Consider the following 23,553-nt stretch of genomic DNA (forward strand, 5'->3'; position numbering starts at 1 on the left):
GTGAACTGAGTTCGGGCGGAGTTTTCCAAATTCCCACTCATTCTCTTTTTGGAAGACAGACGAAGAAGCTGCTATCAGTTTTATTATGACAGTGGGGATTTGTAGAGGTAGTTGTGTGCTGATGTTTTCATAGCTTTACGGTTGTGGCTCTGTGGAAATTCCCCATCTGGTCCATTTGCCTTATTCCATTAAGTGAATATGTGCATAGCTCTGCTCTACACAATCTGTTCGTCTAGTTGTGAAGCTGACCTGGGGACTGTGTTAAGCATTTGTGGCCCAGAGCTACTTGGCATATCGTCTCTATTTTCCTGTCCTGCATTGAACTCTACTCAAGATGACAAAATTTCAGTGCATCCAAATTCTCAGACACTCCCACTGAATGCAAAAAAAATTGTTTATTCTTACCTGTTGATTTCTCTTCTCCAACATGGACTGTGTCCTGATTCACCACCCGTGGGTCCATTCCCCTCTTCTGATAGGACTGGTGTCAGGTAAAGCTGTATGTCTGCGTGAGCCTGGGCTGTCCGGGGCCTGCCCACCAGCATCCTGTCAGAACAAGATTAACTGTGGAACAGTCGGCTCTACTATAACTGTACATACCTGCAAATACTCTCATCCAGGAAGGGTGTAAGAGCAAAGTTCTGATATACCGATGGGGGGGCGGGAGTGTTATCTCAGGCAGAACCAGCACCGAGGCTGGGGAGGATGAGGGACGTGGCTAAGAAACACTTGAAGTGGGAACAGATTGCTAGCCCTAGTTTCTCTGTGTCCCTTGTACTGCAGGCATTTCTGCCTCTCAGCTATCAGTAAGGTGCTGCGGGGTGGGGAATGGAGGGTGCAGAGAGAAGAAAGAGACAGAGGCAGAACAAGAAAACAAAACCTGCTGAAAAGCTACTAACAAAAGGTAAGAGAATTGTGGAAGTGGAAACAGAGCTCGCAGCTTGGCAGAAGCAGAAACTTCTGACAGGAAGTTGGTGGCTGGTCCTTACTGGATTGGCTCTCTCAGACACACTGTTGCTGCTATCTCCAGTCCAATCAGAAGAGGTGCCACACAACCCAGCAGTAATGAGTTAGAGCAGAGATTCTCAAAGGAATGTATTCTGTGGGCAGGGCCGCCCAGAGGGGGGGGCAAGAGGGGCAATTTGCCCCAGGCCCCGCGTCCCGCAGGGGCCCCCACGAGTGTTTTCTGGGGCCCCTGCGGCCGGTCCACCGGAGCCCGGGACGAGTGGACCTGCCGCAGGCATGACTGCGGAGGGGGCGCTCGTCCCGCGGCTCGGCTGGACCTCCCGCAGGCATGACTGCGGCAGGTCAAGCGGAGCCGCGGGACCACGGCACCCGTCGCAGTCACTCGTCCCGGGAGCTCAACCGGAGCCAAATGCCGCCCCCCAGGTCTTCGGCGCGCTGGGGTCTAGAGCCGCCCCTGAGCGGGGGCCCCCCGCCGCCGAAGACCCCGGGCCCCCGGAATTCTCTGGGCGGCCCTGCTGTGGGGGCATGAGAAGCTGCTTTGTCTTCAGAGCTGGGAGGCCAGAAAGCGGCGGCTGCTGGCCAGGTGCACAGCTCTGAAGGCATTGCCACTGCCAGTAGCAGTGGAGAAGTAAGGGTAGCAATGTGCCACCCTTACACTTCTCCGCTCCTGCTGGCAGCAGCGCTGCCTTCAGAGCTGTGCACCTGGCCAGCAGCTGCCATTCTCTCCTCTGTCTTCAGAGCTGGGCAGCAGTATATGTACTTGTGTGTCAGGAGCTGTGGGGGTGTAAAGGACTATCGACACAAAGAAGGGGGACACGAGAACCACTGAGTTAGAGCACATCCCTCTTCCTGAAAGGCAACGCACATTAAAAAACAATTAAGAGTAATGGTTTGTAACATCTCCTTTGATTATAGATGGTACAGTCCTATGTAAATACACTATAGAAAACCCAGAAGAAAAGAGATACGTGGTGAAACACCTGATGCCAGAAACAACATATGCACTGGCAGTTAAAGCTTACACTGGCGGAGGAGAGACCCCCATCGATGCCTATATACATGTAGATACACTACATGACTGTGAGTTTAGAAAATGAAAATATGTATTTGAGGCGCTGGAGGGAAAGGCGGGAAGAAGGGAAATTAGCACCTATCACTGCTGGCTTCTTTTCTAAAAAGAAAAAAAGTTTATTAGATTAGGTAGAGATGAATGGATCTGAGAAAAATACATCTTCTAACTGGGATCTATTAATGGATGCATTCAAATAATACTAATTGCCAAATTAAATGTTTTAGTACTTGTATAGCTCCTTTCATCTATAAACATGACAACATATTTAAAGCATTTTACCATGTTATTTAAGCCTCATAAACCCCCTGTAAGGTAGGCACGCAAATTTATACCCACTTTGCAGATAGCAACACTGAGGCTCATTTACAGAATGAAATGAGTGACAGAGTTGAAACCAGAACCCAGGAATACTGACTCCTGGTCCTCTTCTCCAAATACCAGACCATACGAGAGTACTAGAGAGGAATTTTATTTAGTTCCAGCTAATTTTATAACCTATAGAAGACTATAAACCATTTCATATACTGGCTGTTGCTTTCATGACCAAGTAGTTAATTTATGTGCAGATAAGGGCGCTGGACTTCCTAACATTGATTTGTATGAAAAACTAGCTTACAAATCCACCAACTCTTGCATTCCATGCTAGATGTGACCAAAGGGTCGCTGCATGAGAATCATGCTCACTAACTGTAGCCATATTAGACAGAGAGAGAAAAAAAGAGTAATTACTTACCTGTAATTCTCTTTGCTTGAAGATGTCACACCAGAATCTGACTCTTGGGACTTGTGCTCCCAAGCTGAAACTCCCCAGTTTTGTCCTCAGAAGAAGTGGGAGTGTTGATTAGTGCATGAAAACCGTACATTTTACACTGAGCAGCATGCACTACCATTACACCTCAGTGCCTAGACCCTCCCAGACAGCTAGTGAATTGTATGTGACAGCAAGGGCTCCTAACCAGAACCAGCGAGAAAACAAAAATCCATAAACTAACACTAAAAAATGGCCCAAGAGAAGCCATCCCTTCTGCCCCCTTTGGTTAATTTAATATCAAAACTCAATTTCCTTGTTTGTTACACCACTGCATGACTCCCTTGGTAACTATTGTGGAAACAAACTCTGGGGGCTCAATTCGGTTTGGTGCTGAGCTCCCTCAGCTCCCTTGATTTGGCACTTGGAACACTGTAGTATTGGGGCCTTTGGCCCCCAATAAGCAAAGCACTTAAGTATATCCTTACATCCTATTTACGTCGCTTCTTTCTTTTTACAGGGATAGATGGACTGGAGATGTTTAAGTGCTTTGCTAAGTAAGTGTCTTCGTGGCAAAAAAAAAAAGTGTATTTTTTACACTCATGTAACCCTTTCAGTGGAGCACCCTAGAGGAGACAAGACATAGGCAGTTTTTACTTCAATGTAGCTGCTTGAGGTAAATCCCAGAGGGACATAGGATTGACCTTGAGCAGTTACATTGAGGTCAGAACTACACATGCTTTGTCTCCATTGGGGTTTTACTGCAGGATAGCAATCTCAGCATAAAAAACACTGTTTTTTGCTGTGAAGACATAGCCAAAGGGAGGGTATTTACATACCTACTCCTTGAAATCTTTGATATTTTCATTTATAGTTAGCAAATCAGCTCAGGTAAAATGATGGTGCCTGTAAGTAAAAGGCAATTTTTTTTTAAAGGACTGGTAAAGCTGAACTTTTGGCAATAAAAGTAAATGCCAAAAAATGTGTGTTCACTTCTAGATTTGAAGGCCAGAAGGAACATTATGATAATCTAGTCTGACCTTCTGCATAATGCCGGGAACAGAATTTCATCAAGTGATTCCTTTATCAACTCTAGTGACTGTTAGTGGAGCTAGAACAGATCTTTTAGAAAGACAGCCATGCTTGATTTAAAGATGATCTTTTATCCCAGAAGCTCTAATTGTATTGATTCAAACAAGGGAAAGTTAGAAAACTGGTTTTTGAAATACTATTTTTCTTTCATAGCAAAGATTTACCTTCCTGTTCTGCTAGTGATGGTTCATTTTGTACTAATAAGTGCTGTGTGCTTCTGGAAAATCAAGTGGTAAGTTCATTGCAATACATTTTCCTTCTGTAAATAGAGAAATGGTATGTTTTAATCCAAAACGGAGTTGTAGTTTGTCCATTTAAACCCCCTTCATAATACCTCCTTCATTTCTCTCTTTGAGCATCTTAGTAAGTGGATGCCCTGAATACTTGGCTTGCTGTGGTATACAATACATGGCATCTCCACTTATTTCTGTAAGAATCTTAGCCCTGCTGCACAAGTGAAGGGAGAATGAATGTTGACAAATGAACAAAACAAATTTTCTTACTTGTTTGTGTTTTTTCTAGGATGAAGGATTGTTGTTGTCCCGAAATTCCCAATCCTAACAAAAGCAAAGCCCTCTCATGCAATGGATTAAAGGTGATTAGATTAGACAAATCCAATAACTTTAATTTTTCCAGTCTCAAACTAAGATCCAGCAAAAAAGTATTCGAATTTTTTTTCTGTATTGACAATTCTGGTTTTTAATAATGATGCTCATTTTACAAATGGCTTGTCTGATTAACTTTACTTTTGGTTGAAAAAAGTCTCCATTTTCCATCGACATGACTCTGTAGTGATTAGTTTACGCTTTGAAGTCTGTCTTTGTAAGGATAGGATCTAGACAGTTACTTTTAAAGTAACAAAAGCTCTTTCCACACACTCAGACCTGCCAGAGCAAAGTCCTTCTAATGCCCTTTGATATCTTAGCTTTCAAAGATAGAGCTTAATTTGACTCTTCCTCTTTGAGACATGCACTAGCTCCTGACTAGGTGAGTCCTGTAAACTGTGCCTGATCGCTGCTCCCTCTCCTGATGTTTGCTACAAGAAGTCAGACTTCAGGGAGAACTTAACCTGCCAATGTTTATGTTCCTTGTGGATTTTTAGAAGGGCAAGCCCCCCAAACAGGCTTAACACAGTCAGTTGCAGTCTTAATTATGGTTTCCAATGTTACATGATGGAAACTGAACAAATGTGCAAGTTCTTAAATTAAAGGGGCATGGTCTCATTGCTCAGCAAATTTCCTTTGTTGAGATTAAATAAAGAGCTCTCCAAAATTGTCTTATAATTAGATCCAGCTGAAGATCAAACTTCTAGTGAACTAGAACCATGTGTACGCCCCTTCCAATCCTATACATCTTGTAAAATTTCTGATATACAGAATTTACTCTATATTTCTAAAAATGCTTAAAACAATAATTCCCTTTTTACCTAGTCAGTGTATTTTTCATTGTTCTAAAGTAATTGTCTTCTCATTTCTCTGCAGCTTAATTCTGAAGCAGTAATGAAGCTAAGTGACTGCATTCCTGATACTGTAGTATTGGATAATACATCAGAAGCCAATACACTACAGCTGTGGAGCCATGGGACTATCTTAGAAAGTGAAAGCAAAGTTATCAATCCTTCCTGGGTGTATTTTGTTCAAAATGAAGAGGGAGATTTGATGTGCACACAGTCAGCTCCAGAAGCTTGCACTTCATTTGAAAACTTAGCCTATTCTTCCCAGACTGCACTTGGTTCCAGCCTCTATCAGAACCTCTGGATGTCAGAAAAGAGTGAGCCACAGTTGTCTATATTGTCGTACCAGCCACAGCATTACATTGAAATTCCGAGTAAAGACACTGTCACATCATTAAGAGAAATCACTGAGAGAGAAGGTAGTTTAAGATATATTTCACAAATGGAAGTACCTCGTTCTGAGGTTAAGTAATTTGCCCCATTCCACTGAGCCGCTGGAACATTCAAGTTACAAAATACAAACAGTCTTGGGTTCAGAGCTGGTCACGTCTACATCTGATGAAGACATTCACAGTAAGGACAGCTCTACTTCTAGCAACTCAACAGTGTTATTGCTTCTAGGCCGGCATTAAAAACTGACCTGCATATTTAAACAATCTGTATGCTGTAGTTCAATCAGAAATTAGGGGCATTAAGCAGGAATTACAGGGTGAGATAGTATGGCCTGTCGTATGTACAAAATCAGATCACAACTGTCTCTTCTTGCTCTAAAATCTATGAATGCACGATATAAGATGCACCATGATTTGTGCAAGGTCATTATATTACCACAGAAAACATTTTCATTCTCTGATCATAGTCAAGGGACACCCTTCACATGTATTATCCCGCATGGACTTATTGCATTGCTGACACTAATATAGAAGGCATGTATTGTGAACCTCAGCATGGAACATTACTCCTAGCTTTGAACTCCCTGGCTTTGGTTGGTTGGGGTCAGAATGTTAGTTGACTGTGTTTTGTATTTAATTTTCCACATAATAAAAAAATTGCCATGAAAGGTCAGCTGAAGCCTTCGTTCTGGGGGCTAAGTGCTTTAAATAATTTATTGTGGTACACAGCACTAGCTTCACCTTTGACCCTTCTCTGGGCTCTCTGAGTGCACCCCTTCAGGTGCTAGGCCTCATGCCTTCACCACCTGCCTCTAGGGGGGAATCCTATGATTCTCTCTCTTAGACTGAGTCTCAGGGAACAGCCCTCCCTCCGTGTACCAATCATGATGGCCCAGCTGGGTTCGGCCCTGCAAACGCTTCAGCAACTCTGATCAGAAGTGAATATCTGGACTCAGAATGGCCTTTTCAGAAACAAAGGATTGTTTCCTCTCAACAGTAGAAACAAAGCATAACAAGAGCAAGGGTGTTTTAACACAAGGATTACATGCATGTCAATCTTACCTAAGCTTAAGGTCCAGGCACCCTCACTTCTGACTGCTGAGTTCAGTCTGCATTCCAGCAGCAGTTAGGGAGTCCCTCCAAAGTCCTTTGTCTGCCCTGTGTTTCTTGAGCCTAGTTAAACCAGTTTATGTGGCACACCAGAGGGGTTGGGTAGAGATCTTCACAGCAGTTGCTTTTCTTCATTGTCAGGTGTTTGCTGGGCACCTGCTATCAGGTTATTGTCTTCCTTTCGGTGCATGTAGCTCCTTTTGGAATAACCCCCTTTACTCATATAGCAAACCACCAGGTGGACATATACTGTTCATAAAATGTTACAACGTCCACATCCTTCACAAATGGAGTAAAATCAAGAAAACGAATATTTAGGTTGATTATCAGAAAAAAATCTGTCATTAAGGTGAATTTGAATGTGGAATAGTTTCTTAAGGAAAGTAATGAAAATCCCATCATGTGTTACATTAAAACTCAACTGGACAAGATATTAGAAAATGTACTGCAGGGAAGAATCCTACATTTGCAGGGAGTGGAACTGAGTGATCTCTGATCCTCGCTGTATCTAATTTCCATGAAATATCTAGTAGCTAAGAAAGAATTTGATCTACCATTTAAAATATTACATTTTTAAAGGATGTATTTGCAATGAACCAGATCATTTAAGGATATATAAAAAGGAGTTTCCTCTAAAGAAAAATTCTTATGAGCAAAAGTGAACAGTTCATATAAACTAATTAAATGCCAAATGTACAGACTATTCCCCAAATTATCTTCAGAGGATCTCAGTAGGATAGGCAAAGTATTTCAGGGGCCATACAAGCAAGTGACTAGGTTCTAGTCTGTCAAAGGTGTAACCCAAAATGGCAATCCCATCAGAGATGCCAAAGACTGAATGAGCAAGAAGATCTCAGTTTCATCTCTGGCTATAGTTGGACACTGGATGGAAGCTCATATGGACAAAGGAGTTCGATCTGGAACCTTTTACAAGCACCCAAACTCAGTTTTAAAATGCCATTTTTGAGCACAGCGTTAGAATCAAGTATGTTTTCACAAAATGGACAAAGTTATCTTTTACAATGTAACGCTCCTGAGTCGAGATCTTGCATATTAAAATGAGCGTGATAGGAGGAGAACTAACTGATCAGTCAGATGCACTGGCAAGAGACTACAGCAGCGGTAGTCAATTATTTTTTGTCAAGTTCCAAATTTCTTGGTCAAGGTATAGTCAAGGTTCAGACTCCAAAGAAAATAACAAAAAAAACAACCAATGATGATAAGTAAATAGAAAGATTTTGGGATCCATTCAAAAGCATCTGGCTGTCCAAATTTGGCCCATAATCCACCTATTGACTACCCCTGGACTACGATGTAATAAAAGTACAGACAAATGGGCTGCTACAACATTGCAACCATAGACGCACAACGTATTCTTATCCATCAGTGGGCCTATCGGTGTGGTGGGAGAATCATGCTGTTGAAATTCATAGAATCTGGATGGATACAAGCAGTCACTGATACTTTTGGGACAGAACTTGTAAGTGTAGGCCCAAATCTTCAGAAGCATGAAAATATAGCTGAGGTGCGCAAATACCCCGGCATGCATAGATCAGCAGCTTCGTATTTATTGAGCTATTTAGGTACCTACGTTACATGTACACCATTGAAGATTTGGCCCATATTGTGGCAGTATTTATATTTGTGAGCCTGAAGACAGGTATAAAATATGGTAACTTGCTTGGGTTTTTTTAGTAACAATATACCTATATTAAAAAAAAATCACTATCAGTCTCATAGTAGCCACTTTTTCACAGAGAAAATTCTAGTTCCTTGCTCTTCCTACTTCCCTGTGCACACACGTACACACAATATGATACATCTTACCTAAGAGAGTATCAAGGATTTATCTGGTTTATTTCCATTATCAGTTCCTAAATAATAAACGGTTTACAACTTTTAAAATCAGATTTCCAATCTGTTGTCTAACAAAGCTCGTTTTTACCTATTCATCATCTAAAATGGCAGTCTCAATTTCTCCTTTGCTTGGTATTATAAATTTCAACATTTAATCCACAAAGTTCAGGAGACCAATCCAGCAGGAATTGAAAATGGACATTTTTATTGTTAGTGAACAATAGCTTGCAACTTCTGTAAATATGCTCTTGATGATGCAGTTTGGCCATTTGTTGGAGTTTATCTTCTGCTAAGACTCAACTGATCTACAGTTTTGCTTTGGACAAAATGATAGAAAGCTTTTTTTCCTGACTTACAACATGGGTTCTGATGCAAGTATCAGCTAATCTATATTTCTGCACAAGTGACTGATAGACATAAGAAGGAAGCATCCCCCGCCATCCGGGTAAAAGCAGAGCTAGGGCAACATAGGAATGAGGAGAGCAATTTTCTTAGATTAACACATTAAAAGAACTGGTTATTTATATTACAGTAGTGCTCAGAGGCCCTGTTGTGCTGGGAGCTGTACAAGCATAGTGCCTGCCCAATTCACGTATCAACATGGATGAAGCACCTAGTTGCACTGGTCATTTTAATAGATTTCATCCTGCACAAAGATTAGTTGGCCACATTGACTGTCATATCAATCAGCAATCTTCAATACTGTTCATTAGCCCATCTTCAGGTGGGCAGTTAGAGCGTGTACAGCCAGGATAAGCAGAATTAACTCTCTGCCTTTGAAGAAAATAGTGTTTCGTCTCAAGAATTTTTCTTTTCCTTCATTAGAGGCGGGAGACCTTTTCTAGATGAGAGACCAGGTAACCCTATTTCTCTTAATATGGAGGTTTTTGATATTTGGGAAGCTAGAAAAGGAAGGGGAAAGTGGGCCATTCTAGATTCAATTCTCATTTGCCCTCTGAGAAGCTCTTATGCAAGAGGGAGAAAGAATGAAAGGATGAGAATCTATTTGTGCCGTCAGACAGTGGAGCAGGCGTGCATGTTTGACAAGATCAGTCAGAACAGGAGATAAAGGAATCGAGAGAGAGAGAGTGTGAGTGAGCAGGGAGGCAACAAAAGCCTCCAAGCTATAGCTCCTGGATGAAGGGACTCCAAACGACACTATGTCCCTCCCTCTAGCTCAAGCTCTCGAGTCTGGGTCATTCTGCAAGTTTACTTTCTGGGTGTCATAGGGCCTCAGGTGCAGCATCTCTTTAGCCCTTAGTAGACAGAGCTGGCTGAAAATGTTCTGATGGCATGACAAGCTATAAGTCCTTGGCATTTTGGAAGGAAGGATACTCAGGGCATCTCATCTCCTTGTGGACTATGTTTGAGGTAAATTTTCAAAGCCCTTCTGACATCTAAGGTGTGCCACCTTTCCTCAGCAGGATGCTGTAGCATTGGACGGAATGAAGGTAGAACCACCTCTTGGGGAGTGTGAAAAGAAAAATTCACCTCCGGCAGAGGCGCCAACTTTGTGATTGTTTGCTCGACTGCCGTTCAGCCCCAAGCCCTTTGACACTGACATCAGTGATTCAAAGGGATGGTTTGTCTGGGCTCTCAGTTCAAGTGAGAAGTTCCATTCGGGAAAAAGAGGTCTAATCTCCAGCTTGTGTAACTGGATTGCCCTAAGCTACCTGGTGGTTCTAGAGAACCCATGGATCCTGCGAACATCATGCTATTAAGGGCAGACACCTGACATGCAATGGTGCTGGATTAGAGACCTTTGTCAAAGCCTTCTTGGAGAAATTGAAGATAGCCAGAATTCCTGGATTTCCAGGGCTTGCTTCATGTTCTGCAAAACTTGATCCAGACAGAGAGTATGCTTTCAAGGTCGACAGTCTTTTAAATGAAATAAGTGTTCTGATGACTTTGGACGACAGACCCAACAGTACTAGCGCTTCCCTTTCAAATAGGAAGATTGTTAGATGCAGCCAGTTTGGTCTGGATGAAGCAGAGGACCTTGTGAGAGGAAGTCCTGTCTCTTTGGAAGCTGTAGTGACAGTCCTAATTTCAGCTCTAGTCCAAAAACCAAGGTCTCCTTGGCCAATGTGGTGTTACCAATATTACTGTCACCTGTTCTCATTTTATTTTCTGGACCACTTTCCCTAATAACAGGAAGGATGGAAATGCATAGAGGCGGCCCTGTGGCCATCTGTGTGATAGTGCATCTGTCCCCATGGATCTGGGGTCCACTCCTCTGGTGAAGTACTTTGGTCTCGTCACATTCATGTAGTTTGTGAATAGGTCAGTTGAGGGCAGGCTGAAAGATTGGACAATTAACTCGAAGACTTCCTGATACAGGCAGATTTCAGTATTGTTCACCTTGGGCCTGCTGAGCCAATTCACCTTCTGGTTCGGGTCTCCCTTTACGTGAATTGCCCTGAGGGAGAGGAGAGAGTGCTCCGCCCATTACATCATTTCCATTGCTCTGGCATGTAGCCCTGAGCTTCTTGTTCCCCCACGGCTGTTCACATGTGTGACTGTGGTCATGTACTGAATCAAGATGTGGTTGCTCTCTAGGCTGGAATGAACCTTGATAAGCTCCAGCTTGACTGCATAGTTCTATGAGATATATGCTGTTGGTCCTTTCCTCCATGTTGTAAATGCCTTGAGCTGTTTAGGATGCCAGATGTGTTCCCCTGCCCTCCAGACTGGCATCAGTTGTCAGGATCAGGGGATCTGGAAGGTACATGTGCATTCCCTGGCGGGCATTGCCCTGGGCTGACCACCGATTTAAGGAGTTGATCACGTCCTGGAATCCTTACTTGATCTTTCATGCATTCTGGGAAGTGGTCCCATACCTTTAAGATGAAGCCTTGAAGGCACCTGTTGTGTGATTATGTCCATGCCCGTCCCATGGATGATCCCTACACACAATACTAGAAGGCCTAGCAATTGAATTCTCATGCAATAGTGGGCCCTCTTGCAGTTCCAAAACAATGTGAGGTCATCTTGAACCTTCTGGAACCTCTGTAGGACAGGGATATATCCTTCCTATCAAGGTATCTATGTCCACTCCCAAGTGAGTTATTTGGGTGGACAGAATCAACATGCTTTTCTCGAGGTAGATGACAACGCCATTCGCCTGCAGGAGATTCAAGGTAGGGATGTAATGCCATGTGCTGTTTCTGATTAAGATGTCACTCAGGAACAAGTACAGATGGATACCCTGCAACCTAAGCCTGGCTATGATTACCACCACCACCTTTGTAAAAACATGTGGGACTGAAGACAGGCTGAATGGGGGGCATCTGATATTGAGATTGATTCCTGCTGTAGCCAAACCCTAGGAACCTGAGATGGCACAATCTGCCAGGGATGTGGCTATGTGCATCTGCCAGGTCCACTGAAGTCAGAAAGGCTAACATGGCTACCCCTCTGAAACCTCTATCAGTAAAAACAACGAGGAATCCTTGTGGCACTTTAGAGACTAACATTTATTTGGGCATAAAGAGATCTAGAATGGGTTGGATTCCTCCTAACACTTCTGAACGATAAAGATGGAGTAGAACCCTCAGATTCTTTCTTCTGAGGGAATGGTCTCTATTACTCCCATATCCAGGAGGTGAGAAATTTTGTTCTGGATTAGACCTTGCTTTAAAGGGTCGTTTGAGATGGGGGGCTGAATGAAAAACGGATGGGGTGGAATCTGTAATTCGGGAGCAGCAGAATTCCCTCGGGCGTGGCTTTCTTCCCAAGCCAAGATTCCACAGCTTTTTTCTAGAGAATCTGCTGTTTCTTTGCTGGTATTTCTGTGAGAATGAAGGCCAAAAGGAACACTTCCATCTGAAAACCGGTCTCTACTCTCTCAAAAGGCATGGTGTCATGTCAGAAGAGCCTCTTTAGATTTTGCAGCATTGTCCGCCACTGCCTTGTCTAGCTTCTCTCCAAAAAGCAGGGCTCCTGTGAATTTGGCAGAGCACAGCACCAGCTTTGAGTAGCTATCCATCTTCCACAGGAACCGAGCCATATGTGATGCCTGGTCACTGAGCTGATGGCGACGGCTTTGATTGAGATTCGTCGTCTCCAAAAAGAGGAAAACTTTCTTTAAAATAGATCCAAAGGCCGGGTGACCTCTAGTCTTGAGGGCTCAGAGATCTTCCAGCCAGGAAAAAGATGTCTTAAGAATGCAAGTAGCTGTCAGGGACTCTCTGAGGCAGGGGTCCCCAACGTGGTGCCCGCGGGTGCCATAGCGCCCGCAGGGGCATCTAAGTGCGCCCGCGTCCTGGCCAGCGGTGGAGCATCCGCCGAAATGCCGCCGAATTTCTGCAGCGACACCTCTCGATGACGCCGCTTGCCAAGTGATGTCATCAAGCGGCATTGCCGCCGAAATGCCGCAGAAATTTGGCGGCATTTTGGCGGATGTTCCACCGCCGCCACGGTCCGTCTGGCGCCTGCCAGATGAAAAGGTTGGGGACCACTGCTCTGAGGCCTCAGCATCTTTTTTGAGAGTGGCCTCCATTTTTCTATCTATGGGATCCTTCGGATAGAACCATATCTTGAGAGGGGGGATGCTAGAGCAGGGTCAACCTTTGGTATCTCAGTAACTGGGACTTTCATTCCTAGATCCTATAGAACCCAAGATCCTTTCTGTTAACATGCTTGCCCTTGTTTGGCTTACCCCATTCATCCCAGATTACTTCCTTGAAGGAGGAGGGCAGGGGATTCATGGCCTCAGGGGAGTATTTCGAGGGGGACTTACTCAGAGACTTGTTCTTGGGATATTTTTTTAGGTTGAATCTGAATAGTAGATACAACCTTGTTGGTATATGGCCTTGAATTTCTCAGGGCGGGGGGAGACAGGGAAAGGCTTTCCCCAATCCTGATCAGAGTCAGAGCCTGACAATTCACCATTCTCTGTGGAAGGGGAAAAGGAAGAGGACTCATACCACCTAGATCTTTTTACACTTTCTTCCCCTTTTTTGGTGTCCTTTCCTCCCCTGTTGTGTCCCATACCCCAGGGATGTGGAAGAGAAAAAGCTTCTAGAGCCCTCCTGGCCAAATTAGGAAGTGCTTATGAGCCCTGATTCTTTCCTCAGTATGCTCAGGACCCATTTGGGGGGTCAGGGAAAGGCGAAGGGAGGGATTTGTGACCCTGCAAAGTCTGCCTCCTCTCTTTTCCGGGGGCCCCTTGGGACTTACCCCTTGGGTCAGCTGGCTGGGGTCCTCCTTGTCCTTGGAGCCTTTCCCTGCTTTGCTCATTGACTCCTGGTTCATTTTACCCATGCTGGAGTCACGGCAGCTCTAGTGGGTAGCAGATCCCACATGCCTGTTCAGCTCATAGCCCTTGGATCTAATAGACTTAGATATAGAAGGCTGGGTGAAGCCTGGGAACAACTCACTGTCTTCCCAAGCCTGAGAAGGGCAGTCTGACAGATGGAGCCCTGTATGGATTTCATTTGGTGCTTTTTAGGCTACTCTGCCATACCTGGAAGTTGCAGAGAAGCAAAAGAAGGCACTGCAACTGTTGCTCTCAGGAGTTCCAACACCCAGCTAAAAAACTGGCCTGGGAGGAGGAGGGGCTGAGAGGGAGATCACCACTGCCCCAAATTTTGACAAAGAAGTTCCTCCCACCTCCCAGGCAGATGTGAAGGTGGGAGCTGTCTGCACGCTGCCACAGAGGCAGAGAAATTGGAAACAAGTGGGAGCACGGCCAGACAATGCGACTCCAAAACCCTGATCCATTTCCAGCAGCAGCAGCGAGAGGAAAGTAGCCTAGATGTCAAGAACTGAGAGATGCTGGGCTGCAGAACAAATGGGAAAGCTTGACTGTTCGCCAAGAGGAGGAGGAGGATTGAAAATCCTATATCAAGACTGGTTATGACTTACCTCAGAAATGAAGAGAACCCAGCCACTAGTCCAGACCAGGCAGCCACATCACATAAATTAAATTGTACTTCAAAATAATATACAATATGAAAACAGTCAAGCATTAGTAAGCAGCTATCCAAGCAAGGATAATCCTTTTTGTGTTATTTTCTAATGACATATAGTCAAAGAATAGAGTGGGAGCACTGTAATAAAAACTATACACCAGTATAGTATATCCCCTGCTGAGTCCTTTGTCACTTGGTATCTATACTATTAGGGAAAAAATTCTTTATGGGTTATATTAAGAACTGGTTAAAAACTAAAAAAACATGAAATTTTCATTTAGTTTTCAAAATGGAATTTTTTTGCTTTTTGAAATATATCACTGACATGTCATCTTCTTTTCCAAAATAGGAAATTTTCAAAAGTGATTTTTTAATAATTTGAATTACTTTCTAAAAAACCACTTTGGTGATTACTGCAAGTAAAAGATTATGTGGTGAAAACTGTTTAAATGTTTTTCAAAATTAAAAAATCATGTATGAAAATTTGTAATTTAAGTGATAAAAATTAAAGTTGATTCATCAATTTATAAAAATTAATTAAAATATTTTTTGGAAAATGGGAATTTTTCCTCAAATGGGCATTTTTGACAAATTTTCATTTGAAAAATTTATGTTGGCTCTAATTATATTTAGTAACTCTAATACATTATATAATAGGAAAATTCCAACTCATTTCTAGTGCTTAGAGGTAGTTAAGACACCAGGACAACTGTAAGTAGTTTAAGCATTTTATTAACAATGCATCCCTTTGATAAGATTATACTTCAGGAGGCTTTTAATGCCCATGGACATGAACTGTACGCACTATACAAAAACCAAAAAACACAAAAAAAGATCAAGGTGGGCAAAGCCATGTTGAGACAAGCCTCTGTTTAAATTATACACAGCTCAATGACATATTCTTACGGAAAATATATAAATACTTTTTTCTTTCTATGTTACAGGTATACAATATAAATCAGATTTCAATGTCTGTTCAGTGACCTACAAACACTAGAAACTCCAAATATGTAGCAGCGTATTACTAAATAATAATAAAAAAAGTAAAGAAACCACATGGGGCAGGGAAAATAAGTCTTGAGATTTTAACAATCCCTTCCCTCTTCAGAAAGACTAATTTACATCATCTCTTATAATGCAGTTTTAGGGATACTGACAGCCAATATTGGAACATTTTTTCAACTACATCTACAAAATGTCTGCCTTTTCCCCCTAAGACATTGCATTTTGTGCTAAAACAACCTATTCAGTGGCAAAATGGCAAGTTACACTTTTTTGGCATAAATTACATTTCTCAAATTAAATAGTGTATTTTACAAAGCAAGTCAAGCAAAATGTGCAATTTCTGCATGCTGTGGCATTGCTATCCGCCTATTTTACAAAAATAGTCCAAAGAAAATCCACACTCTTTAATGAACATAAAAATCTGTTGTGAATAAAAATATCTAGGAAATCAGAACATGGAGCTAATAATCAAACAAATCAAAGAAACAAAAGGCTAACCTTTTCCACTTCCTACCAAGGGGAAAACTCTAACACGGTTTCTAACATGTTCCCAAAGGTATTTCATAAATTTAGGATTTTACTTTCCGTACTAGTGTACCTGTAAATAAGCACAGAGTGGTATAAGTGAATGTAACTGAAAAAGATTACAGAACCTTTTCAGCTGCCTCCACAGCGAAGCACAACTTGTTAGAATCTTCTGTGTAAGAGCAGCAAGGGCATGGGTAGAGGGCTAGAGGAGACATTTCCAAACTTAATCTAAACTTCTTCCATGAAGAAGGATTCCTCATCATGAACGTACATTCACTTTACAATGTTACATAAATTTGTCCAGATCTAGAAAAGCAACTGTGGATTACAGTGCAGACTGAAGTGGAAGCATCTGAAAATTTTTACCACTCATTACTCATAATTCATTCTCTAAATGTTTTAGAACTATTTCTAGAATAATTATTTCTCTTCCTTATACTACTATCATAGCTGTTACTGTTTTTTGTTCAACTCCCTCTCACCACAAATTAGATTCACATTCAAGCTCACTGCATATGTTTTTAAGAATAATGATAAAATATATGAATGATTTCTCACTGCTGCCTGGTACATACTTTAAGATGTATATAAATGCAACTTACTTCTGAGTGTTGCAACCCAACCCCCAAGTCACTCCCCCCACCTCCAAAAATCTCTAGACAAGTAAGCTTTTATGGTGTAAACTATTGAATACTTTGTCATTTTAGTGTGTCATAAAAAAAACAGAAGACATCTGTAGGTAAATATTTAAGATCAGATTAAACAGGGAAATTCGTTGATGAGAACTATTCTGTTTCTCACATACTTTATGTCCAATGGCCAAAATTACTGAATGTGCACACCTAGGCATAGGTAAGTGATGATCTACTGCAACTCTTCTTGAAATCAGAGAGCTAGGAGTGTTTAACACCTTTGAAAACTGGACCTCTAATCTAGATGCCTACATATGGCTTTAGGTGTTTAACTTCAGGGACCCTCCTCTGAAAATTGTGGCCATACTGTAATATTTATTCATTCAGGAGTTTTATGTCACAGCAAATGCAACTCTTGGGAGTATACTTAGAATGCAAATACTGTAACTGAATGCTATAGGGTTTAGCAGGTATTCAACAACATCACAAATCTTTAGGTTTGGAAAGATACAGAGTGAGCAGAGTCTGTCAGCTTCTCGTGTCTCGTTCTAAAATGGGGTGGGGGTAAGCATAGGGATTTTCAATTAGGGTTAAAATGAGCTGCATTTTACAATTCTTATTTTTTTTCTCTTTATGTAAATATATCTAAATGATATTAAAGGAGCAGAATAAATGCTCTTAAATTAGGAACTTTGCAGAAGGATATTTTGAAAATTCACTCTAAAATTCGAAATTCACAGCTTATAACTAATGCAAATGTCACAAATTACTCCAAATCATACAGTACCCCTTCATTTGTCAATTAACATTAAAAATTAGTGTGAACTAAATGTAAGTTAGTTCTAGAAATGCCATATCTATGAAGCCTACAGTACTGACATTACATCTATTATGCATATTTTGTTGAAATTTACTAACATTGATATAGATACTTGAAAAATTAATCTTCTGCTACCATAGAGATCAACCCTTAAGTTTTCAGCAACTTTTCCATACGTTAACTTCTTGGTGTAATGATTCCCCACATAATTGTGTACTTCAGAATACATAAGCATTCAAAGGCGGAGGATCCAGACCTGGCGGTGAACAGAGGAGTTAACAGAGTAGCATCAATTTTTAAAAAGTATATTGAAATCTTCATTTGCTTACTTTTTGTTTATTGAGACACCTTTCTAATGTTCTTTCTATACTGTCGATAAAAATGGTGACAAAGTTTTGTTTTTTTAGATAAAGGTAGATAAATGGTTTACATTGCCTTAACTGCAGAAAAATAAACAGATTTATTTGATTTAACACCATCTAGAGTTATTAAAACAAAGAGTTCATACTCTATCCTAACTGAGGTAGTGTTGGAAACTACTGTATAACATATGCTAATCCCATTTTTGGTGGGACTACTACATTATTTGCTTTGGAGTTTATATCACTATTTCTTATATTGTGGTTATTTTGGTTTTGCAGAAATATTTATTCTTAAGACCAGAGAAGTCCAAATAACTACTGTTGGGTAATGTTTTCCATTATCAAATATATTTCATAGATACGTTATACTGTTATTGGTGTCATTGATGGTAAGAGTTAAAGTGGTTTCCTTCTGCTCTTTCCTTCAATGGGATCTCATGAAAAGATGAAAAACTCAGGGAACTAAATTTTACTGTGAGAGAAGCAGTTTGTAGCCCTGCAACTGCTTTGCTGTCAGGTGTTTGCATTCAGTGCACTCAGTGAAATGAATTCTGCAAAGCAATGTTAGGTAACAAGATGATATTGTTTTGTCCCCAAAATGAATTTCCAATATGATCAAATTAATTTTACATTTCATTAGGAAATGTGTTTTGCTCTTATTAGCTCCCAGGGCTATCTATGGAAATCTCCAATAGCACATTAATTAATAAGGTAACATGAGGGTTATGAAATATTGGGATAAATTTAACCTATCTTCATCTAAACTATCTAATCTGACACTTTAATTATAAAAAAGGTAAAAGTGACTGGGTTAAAAAGGTGTTCTATCTAATACAGTCCAGCTGAATGATTCACATATCAAAACCAAGCTTTCTAATGAAGGTGGCCATGCTACTGTATATACAAATTTGCATATATTTGTATTTAATTCTTGTAAAGGCTTCCAAATCTCTTTAGTTACATAAAAGGTTTTTTTTTGTTTTTGTTTTTTAGGTTGTACTCAATTTATCGGCCTCACTAATAACATGATGAAGGCAGTTATTGTACCCATTTATCGGTCATTGTATCAAGTAAATTGTGCAAAAGATCTAAAGAACACCAATATAAAATTAAAGTACTGCTCTTTCAAAATTTGGTACTTAAGGCTTTTCACTACAATTATTAGCATTATCCGGTGATCAGTCAGACATATGAAAATTAAAGCAAATGTTTGTTTTAGAAAAATGTTTCCCATGGAATGTGGAAATTACCTACTACCATGTATTTTACCAAAAAAGCAACAATGATCAAATGTTTTCTAGTCTAGCTGATACAGTATTCACCCCATCTGATACAAATCATGCTTGTTAAAGATTTTCATTTAAGAATAAGACCAATGTTCACAATACATGAGCATGAATATAGAAATCCTAAACACCACATGCATAATGTACAGGGAAAACAATCAAATTTAAAAAGTGATTTGTTGTTTTTTAAATCAGAAACTGTAGTGAAAATCCTTAACCAATTTAGATAACATGTTGTATGTAATTGCCATAAAACTAGAGAGAGTCCTAATAAAATAACTCTTGCAACTATAGTAACATTAAAATAACTTATAAGAAACCCCCAGATTCATGGAGGCTTTTCTTTCTATCTGAGGTTATGAACCCCTCAAGTAGTGTTACAAACATTAGGAAGCTAACATAAAAGGCCCAACGTTAGTCCCTTGGTGTCCATGGTTACAGTATGCCCCACTGTCGGCAATGGGATATACTCTCGTGTACCCTGACTCCTGGCGTCCAGGGGTTAATAAGCAAGGCATCATTCTGCTTATCTGGAACAGAATTTGAAGTCAACCATTTAAAAGAGGTCTCTGCACACTGTCGTATATTGTTTAACTGTCATATTAAAAATGAAATGAAAACCTGTGCAGGTGTTCAGTGCTTGTTTCTTGCATATATTGGTAATTATTATTATTAAAACTATGGTAATGAGTTACAATTCCTCAAGGGCTCAGAGGGCTGGGGCAGTGATTTTTGTGGAGAAAAGTCTTCAATTCACTCTTCATGTACCAGTAATTTCTGGAACTGTCTAGGAGATGGTGCTCCTATCTTTGCTGTCCAGTCAATCAGAAGTTGTCTGAGGCTTTCAGCTAGTCCATATACCATGCACTGTACAAAACTGAGGTCAGGATTCAGCTGATGTGTCAATTACTGGTTGTTTTGGTGGTGTTGCTAGAACAGCCTCTGCTTCTTCATGCATCTAAAGGGCAAAGAGGATGCAGTATTAACTTACAGGTGTTCTACCACGAACACATCATATAACCACAACATTGGCATGAGTGGTCATTTCATTTAGAGAACGATGAAACCTGAATCCAATTGGTGCATCTTTTGAAGTTAATACTGTGAAGAACTGAGAAATATCTATTATTTTTTACGAATATTGTGCATGCCTCTGTGTATTGATCATGGGTTACTTACCATGGAGGGAATGCCAAATATAGGTAAGACACTAGAAGACACTCTCTTTAAATCTCTGTCTCAGAGTGCTGTGCACCTTCTGGCAAGTAAATCATACTCTGTTTTGAAGAAACTTCTCTTGAGTTACTGCATACTAAACAGAGGCTCCCGAAAGGAAACCCTTGCCAAGACCACTGGGGCTTATTAGGTATCATGACTGGAAACCAGAGGATGTAACCCACAGACCCAGTCACATAGTAGCTGGATCACTGGGTCCTACGCAAAGAGAAGTAGAGGCATGGACCTGTCACTTGAAAAGAGTACACACAGGGGATGACAAAAGAGTCTCAGAAGGGGCAGTGTACCCAAGGATCATGACAAATAAATCTTCACTTCTACTTACTTGTAAAAACTGTACATCTTGAAATAGCTCCTGAATGAACCTTCGGGATGGCAGTCGAAATGTGCAGTGTGCTAGCAAGTAGGACACCTCAGAGTAAAGGCAGATGTCATCAAATGCTTGGGGGAATTTCTCTTTAATGCTAATTATTTAGGAAAAGAAAGCAATTTTAATATACTCACATGTAACCATCATAATATATATTTTTTTTAAAACTGTTTGGCTAAATGTTGGTCATAATGGTTAACAAAACTTCTCTCTTCAGCGACAGAAGTTGAGAATTTTTAATGTGTTCAGCCAAAACAAATCAACTCATTTAAGAAGAGAAGCACCTAATCCAAATGATCTACAGGGATTATTATTATACCACTTGGGCACAAGCACTTCTCAATATGTTACATTAGCTAATATTTTGTATCCAACCAGAGGAAATTTAGATTAAATGAAGTTCTATACAAGTATACAAATAAAAATCTCAAATTGGAAAGCACTATTCAAGTCCTTAGGCTAGATTTTATTTTAAAGTAAACAGCACAGCATAGTAGTTTATAACCAAAATAGTACAGTATATAATTAAAAGCAACAAGCACTCAATGCATGTAGTGAAGCATTAAGAAAATTCATACAATAAGGACTTTAAGCAAACTTTTTTAAAATATACAAAACCACTGCATATCAGATGCACAAAATATCATAATAGTTAGAGGACTATTATGAAAGAAAATGAGACAGAGAAAACAAGTAGATATTAATTTAAGGTTTAATAATAAATCTTAAAACACAAGTCCTTAAAATCTGTCAGCCCTCAATCTGTCCTTAACTCCCACCAGTATACATAGGCATGACGGAGTTCCTACAAAATAGTACAACCATACATAAAAAAAATGTGTTTAATGCTTAGTACCTCAGTTATTAAGCAAAAACTGAGCCCTAATTTTGGATTCACTTAGTTGAGACATTATGCCATCTCTACAGACTTATGACAAAATCAGTTTTGATGCTTTTTAAAGCCAGGAGTAAAACATGAAAAAAAAATGACAGTTATGATTTTACAAGATATCTACACCGAATGTTGGTAAAAACTGTAGTTGAAGGACACATTTTACTTACGTTAGGAGTCCAGTTTCATGGCCTTTTGTTCCTACTGAACTACTCAAATTGATTACTAAGCGTAAGACTTCTTTTCGCAGCAGTATTCGGCACACTGGTGTATCATCTGGAATTGACTTTACTCCTTAGGAAAATAAATTCCACAGTATGAATTTCAATCAGGACACTCTTTCATTGTGTTAAATAGAAGTGTCATGTACTATACAGCTGAACCGTGCTAATTCATAAAAATTGCTGCACTTTGTGAATCACCAAGACACATACGCAAGCTAAAATATGCAAAGCCAACAAAAACATCACTAAATATACTTTGTTTATTTATTTTACCACAACAGTAATTTAATTTTAACTAGTTAGATTACAGCTTCTTAAGTATACTAGTAAATATTGTGCAATATATTTTACAACAACGAGGTCTTAAAGATGTAACACCCAACTACATTTCTGTCCCTGCTGTGGCACTGGCAGACCAGGTGCCAGCTCTAAACCAGTCTGTTTCACCTGTGTGTTAGTATGGATAACATGGGTGCTGGACATATAACAAAGCGTTTAGTCTCTTTGAAAAACTTAATTACCTTTATTGCATGCACGCGATAAAGGTATTGTAAAGGAGATTACTGAATGCAGTAATCTCACTTACACCACCTTTATCGCTTGCTATAAAAGGTAATATTTAAATTTTTGCTTTGTAACCACAAAAATATGTTTGCTCTGACACTGTATCATCTCCTGCCCATCAGGAAGGGCCATCCAAACTAAATGGGCCATTGTGGAACATCAGTATACAAAGACTTTGTTAACTGCCTCTCACACCATGAAGGGGCTACCTGAAAAAGGGCTCAAGGTGATGGGATGAATTCTGGAAGAAGGAAATAAAAATAGCTGACAAGAAAATTTTTCATCTCTTTTGCTATTTGGACTCTCACAGGGCCAGAGCCATGAAACAGAAGCAGAGATCCACAGGGTCAACCTAGGATAGCCCTAAAAGACATCCAGAGCTAACACTACAGGAACCACAGGCTAACTCATTTGTGTATATATGCTTGCCTGCTTTAACCTTATAATAGCGCGCTCATTTCTTTTTCCTTAATAAATCTTTAGTTAGTTTATTACTGGATTGGCTGCAAGTGTTGCCTTTGGTGAGAGGTTTAAGGTACAAATTGACCTGGGGTAAGTGACTTGTCTCTTGGGACTGGATGCAATCGGAATCTTTTGTGACCTTTGGTGCACAGCAACCAACTATCACTAAGTCCAGCTTTCTGGGGTGGCCAGAAAGACAGGAATACCCAAGTGGACTATGTGACTCTAGGAGTTCACATTTGTTACTGGGTTGGTGAATTCCAATTATAGAACACACAACCAGTTTGGGATCTCTGCCCTGGTGCTTGACACTCTGCCCTGAGGTTGGCATTCGTGGTTGTGAACTATTCCACACAGCATGACACTTCCCACTATATTTTTGCTCAGAATTGGGTTGGAGATCTGCCTTTGTATGTGAATTATAAACTGTTTGGGTTAGCAAGGTTCTACTTTATATGTAATTACAATAATTCAAATTATTACAAGCCAATGAGGAATTATATTCAAAGATCAAATGTTTTCCCTAATATTTTAAAAGAACTCCAAACTATAAAAAGCTCAACATTT

General features: G+C 40.4%; 2 protein-coding genes across 5 annotated transcripts in view; one reads left to right on the forward strand and one right to left on the reverse strand.

Moving 5' to 3' along the window:
- The window catches only part of OSMR (oncostatin M receptor), a 75,341-nt gene extending 68,945 nt beyond the window's left edge, over positions 1 to 6,396 (forward strand). Inside the window, 5 exon segments of the mRNA XM_039545825.1 lie at positions 1,882 to 2,046; positions 4,032 to 4,110; positions 4,401 to 4,473; positions 5,360 to 5,799; positions 5,801 to 6,396. Of these exon segments, the coding sequence (XP_039401759.1) occupies positions 1,882 to 2,046; positions 4,032 to 4,110; positions 4,401 to 4,473; positions 5,360 to 5,799; positions 5,801 to 5,963 (920 nt within the window). The 3' untranslated portion in view covers positions 5,964 to 6,396.
- A 9,798-nt stretch (positions 6,397 to 16,194) lies between these two features.
- RICTOR (RPTOR independent companion of MTOR complex 2) overlaps positions 16,195 to 23,553 on the reverse strand; it is a 162,539-nt gene continuing 155,180 nt past the window's right edge. For 3 of the 4 annotated variants that reach the window (XM_039543771.1, XM_039543772.1, XM_039543773.1), the window contains 3 exons: positions 21,907 to 22,030; positions 20,800 to 20,938; positions 16,195 to 20,196 (listed from right to left, as the gene is read on the reverse strand). In XM_039543771.1, the coding sequence (XP_039399705.1) occupies positions 20,122 to 20,196; positions 20,800 to 20,938; positions 21,907 to 22,030 (338 nt within the window). In that variant the 3' untranslated portion in view covers positions 16,195 to 20,121. The remainder of the gene's footprint in view (positions 20,197 to 20,799; positions 20,939 to 21,906; positions 22,031 to 23,553) is intronic. The other variant, XR_005600238.1, reaches the window with a different exon arrangement.

This window comes from Mauremys reevesii, linkage group 6 (genome assembly GCF_016161935.1).
Source record: "Mauremys reevesii isolate NIE-2019 linkage group 6, ASM1616193v1, whole genome shotgun sequence".
NCBI lineage: Eukaryota > Metazoa > Chordata > Testudines > Geoemydidae > Mauremys > Mauremys reevesii.